Source organism: Juglans regia, chromosome 13, assembly GCF_001411555.2.
Source record: "Juglans regia cultivar Chandler chromosome 13, Walnut 2.0, whole genome shotgun sequence".
NCBI lineage: Eukaryota > Viridiplantae > Streptophyta > Magnoliopsida > Fagales > Juglandaceae > Juglans > Juglans regia.
Window position 1 is genome coordinate 31,792,509 of NC_049913.1, and position 4,251 is coordinate 31,796,759.

General features: G+C 37.3%; 1 protein-coding gene across 6 annotated transcripts; it reads left to right on the forward strand.

The window, feature by feature from the left end:
• LOC108996629 lies at window positions 1-3,346 on the forward strand. Of its 6 annotated transcripts, none has more exons than XR_001997050.2 (5): window positions 17-166; window positions 894-971; window positions 2,160-2,332; window positions 2,432-2,727; window positions 2,833-3,346. XR_001997050.2 is itself a non-coding variant. In XM_035683929.1 (5 exons), the coding sequence occupies exon 2, from the start codon at window positions 966-968 to the stop codon at window positions 1,401-1,403; it is 438 nt and encodes a 145-aa protein (XP_035539822.1). In that variant the 5' UTR covers window positions 17-166; window positions 894-965; the 3' UTR covers window positions 1,404-2,196; window positions 2,294-2,332; window positions 2,432-2,727; window positions 2,833-3,346. The 6 variants fall into 6 exon arrangements, 3 of the variants coding, with proteins under 3 accessions (XP_035539822.1, XP_035539821.1, XP_035539820.1); XM_035683929.1 differs by having other exon boundaries at window positions 894-2,196; window positions 2,294-2,332; XR_001997051.2 differs by lacking the exon at window positions 894-971 and having other exon boundaries at window positions 1-166; window positions 2,816-3,346.
• Window positions 3,347-4,251: the final 905 nt, after the last annotated feature.

Below are 4,251 nucleotides of genomic sequence, written 5' to 3' on the forward strand. Positions count from 1 at the left end.
GCCCTTTCCGCACCTCTCTCTCCCCTATATTTCCCTTAAAGTCAGGAACAGTTGAGAGAGATAGAGAGAGGGCATGTGTTACAGTTAGGTGTCTTTTCTATTCTTTTTTTTTTCTTTGACAGGTTCCGAGGAGGCTTGCCTGCTTCACCGTTGGAACGACAAGCAAGTGAGTTTTGATTCGTTTATTGTTGTAAAGATAATTTTATCTGTGTGTTTTGGCTATTATTTTTCTTTCAAAAGTTGTATTATTTTTTCCAGCTAGTGGGTGTGGTTTTGATTTGATTTCATGGTTTTTGGGGAATAAAATATCCTAGTTTTTTCCCAATTCATATAAACTAACGACCCATTTGTCGGTTGTCGCATTTTATCGCTAAGATCTTTTCAGTTGACGGTTGCTCAGATCTATTGCTAAAATTACTTTTGCCTGAACATGGTGATTCGTTGATGAAAATATGTAATTTTATGACACATTTAAGTTATTAACTGTTCGAAATATTTAAATGTAAGAGAAAATTTGTTAATTTATGAAAATTTGTGAAGCATTATGTGCTGTTTTCCTTATATTTTCTTCTGTAGCTTAATATTAGCTAATTAAATCTGAGGAAAAGTTTAGGGAGCACAAAAAAATATGGATGTGGGTAGATGCCTTCCCCCTTTTTTTTCCCAAAAAGAAAAAGACGCGGGTAAATGCTTTAGAGCAGCTATCCTGTTTTTATGGGAGATTACTGTATGAGATGGACATATATTTTAGTTATACTGGTATTTGTTATGATTGATATGAGATGGAGAGAAAGACCACCTTAGATAGATTTTCGTGCAGAGAGCTTGGTTTTGTAATGTATCTCTTCACATCAACAAATTTGACGAGTTTTCCGTTTTGTTGGGCTCTGCAGAGTGTTTGGTACAGAGGTGTTGGAGTTTGAAATCTATAAATTTGAACTTAACAAGTCAATTTGTGGAAAGTGATGGAGGTATATGGCAAATCTATGGTGGCTGGACCCACAAAAGTTATTTTTCTGTCAACCATGCTAGGCCGAGACGGGCCAGTATCAGTCCACAAATGTGACTGGAAATGTGAAAATGAACATGTTTTTGGAAATATGTACCGGTGTAAACTAACAGGACTGACTCACATATGTGACAAAAACTGTAACCAGAGAATTTTGTATGATAATCATAGCTCCCTTTGCAGAGCAAGTGGGCAAATTTTCCCCCTTACACCCATGGAGCAACAGGCAGTTAGAGGCGTCCGAAGGAAGCCTGAGGAGGAGAATTCCCCCACTCATAGCTGTGCTATTAAGCGTAGACGGGATGCACAGTTCCATCCTTCTCCTTTTGAGAAGTCCTTCTCTGCTGTCAGTCCAATCTGCAGCCAAGTTGGAGATGGCATGGATATGAGCTAGATTTATAATATAACTGACAAGACTTCTATCATTTTGCTTAATCATGTTCCTTCAAATTGTTTCTTCTCTTTTCATGAGACAGTTATGGATAATAGAATCTAATTTGCGTAGCTCAATGATGGATCAGATGTGTCCTACGGAACTTTATATATATCTAGTCTGATTTAATGCAATTTATTTCTTCCAGTACTTTCACTATTGAATGGGGATGTCAAACAGCCTCTGTTCACTTGTTTAACTTAAAATGAATTTTGTTTCTTTTTCTGCTGGTCTGAGATTTAAACTATAATTGCTAGAGGCAGCTTTCAGGTCTTTTGTGACACTTGAATCATGGTTTTGCTTCAAAATTGCTGTGATGATTCTTGTGGTGTACTTATATTTGACTTTTTTCCTACCTTTCTATGATTACTTTTTAGTGGTTCTTCATCTTTTAGTAAATTGCATGGTAGAAACTTAATTTGTATTCAGATGTATTATATTTAGCTATGAGATTACCTTTATATTGACGCTCTGATATTAATAATTCTCTATAGATGGTAGATCCATCTACAAAGTTTTCTCAAATTCTGTATTCTGATGGAATGCTTTTATTATTTACAGAAAGCTTAACTTAGTTATGTTGCCTTACTTTGCCTACCTTTGCAGGTTGAAAAGGAATGATTTGGTTTATACCCCCCCCCCCCATATTTCATTTTTGTTCTTTTTGTTAGTTTTTGCTTCACTTTTGTTATTCTGAAGTGATTGTTAATTTTGCAGGTTTCAAGAGTGTACTATACCGGAGCGATTAAGAAGTGTTTGTTGCTTCAATGGATCGATTCTTCTGTTTTAAAAATTCCATGAGTCATAGAACCTAGTATTTTTTGTATGATCAATATTCCTATGTCATGTAGGTAATCACACCCTATTTCTTGGAGACAAAACTGCACCAGGTAATGCTGATGAACTAATGAAAATGGATTCTTCTGTTTGAGAAGTTCTGAGTGATGATAATTAGTTTTTTTTATGATTATTATTCCTTTGCTATCCAGGTAATCCTGCCCTTTTTATGGGAGACAAACTGAACCAGGTAATGCTGATGAACTGAAGAAAATGGTATCATGTCTGACCAATTCAAGCATGTGGATAAGGAAGTATAGGCATTTAGGTTGGACCGGTACAGCTGCAGTGGAGAGTCTGCCAACCCAAAGGCATGCCACATTCATTGTATATGACAATTTTTAGGAGGGCATGTCCAAGGTCTTAGAGCTATGCTTTTGACGATGTGACGAGCACTTTTACATGCAAGGCTAATGATCATGCCATTTTTCTATTCTAGTGTTGACGGGTACAATTTCTAACCTTATACTGAAAAACTCACCTGCTTAAAATGATTTCATGTGCTGCCACTCACACCATAGAACTTGAAATTCCAGAATAATTCGTGATGCAGGACGAAAAAACTGTAGGATGCATTTGCAGCTCCAATTCAAGAGTAGAGTGGCGGGGATGTTGTGGGGATGGTTTCTTCGTAAATCATCCTTCTCCCCCTTCCAATGCCCATTTTTACAGTCATCTTGAGTTTGCTTTTGTGAACATAGACTATTTGTCTACCAGCCTTTAACACCTCCTCACTTACGCCTTTGAAGTGAAATCTGAATGAATCAAGCAGGGGACTGCTAAAAGGAGAAACAAAGAACTAGAAGGCTTATCGTTTGTAGATTTTCAGCTGGTGCATGAGCGGTGCTTATTTTATCAAAATGTCCTTTCCCATGTATTTCAATTGGACAATGCTTCTGACAGTCCTGGAATTGAAGGATGCAGGAAGCCAACTTTTATTGAAAGTTTTACAAATTGTATCAGTTTAAAATGTTCATTTCTGGGTAATCAGGTTGGCAAGCTGGTAATGAGCCCAGTAAATGTTCATTATTTAGATAACTAAAGCAAATGAACGTATTTTGAGTACAGCAAGTAATTCATTAACCCAAACAAAACAGAGGAAAATGATAACAAAATATACTCAACATTTTAGATTATAAAATTTAGCACTAATGACCATTGCCATCCCAAAATCTGTCAGTGAAATTGACATAAGGAGATGCTATTCTTACCCCTGTCAACCATCAGAACTGATACCTAATCACTAATTTGTGCGTGATTTGATACGATCTTTGAAAATCTGAACGATACATATGCACCTTACGTTTGAAATTAGGATGTTAAACAATAGATTCTTCTGTATTGCAACCTCCTTTTATCTACGCACCACACTCCATCGGGCATGACAGATGCCACGTCATTTTTTTTTATTAAAAATATACAAAATGTGAAATAATCAAAATTAGATCTCATTCCCTGCCTTAAATTCCGGCCTCTCCAAAAATCTAAAGTCGTCCCCAAATCCCAACCTCCCCCAATTGCGATCTCCACTCTTCCAACTATTTCTTCAACTCCATATCTCCTACCTATCTCACTCAATCTCACTGTCGACAACCACCATCTCACTCAACTTCAATGTGGGCATCCACTGCCACATATGACCTAACTAGCAACTAACTCCTCCATAACTCAGCAAAGCTTTCTTCTTGATCTCAACACGGAATTCATTCAAGATGATTTTGCTTGGAGAACTTGTCGAAAGAACATCAGCCTCATGAGTCTCTCTCAAATCTTGAGTTATTACTTGACCGGGAAGTGAAATAGTCCTGCTACTCAGATGAGATGTGCATTGAAGTGAGAGAAGAACGTTGCAAAAATGGAGCTTGAAACGTGCAAGGGTAGAGAGCTTTAAACTAGGACCAGAGGCTGAAAGCTTGCAAATGGACGAAAGAGCAAGGAGAATAGAGTTGGATTGGGGGTGGAAGAGAACACC

Coding starts and splice junctions, on each gene's coding strand:
- LOC108996629 (XM_035683928.1), top strand. CDS start 966: ATGGAGGTATATGGCAAATCTATGGTGGCTGGACCCACAAAAGTTATT.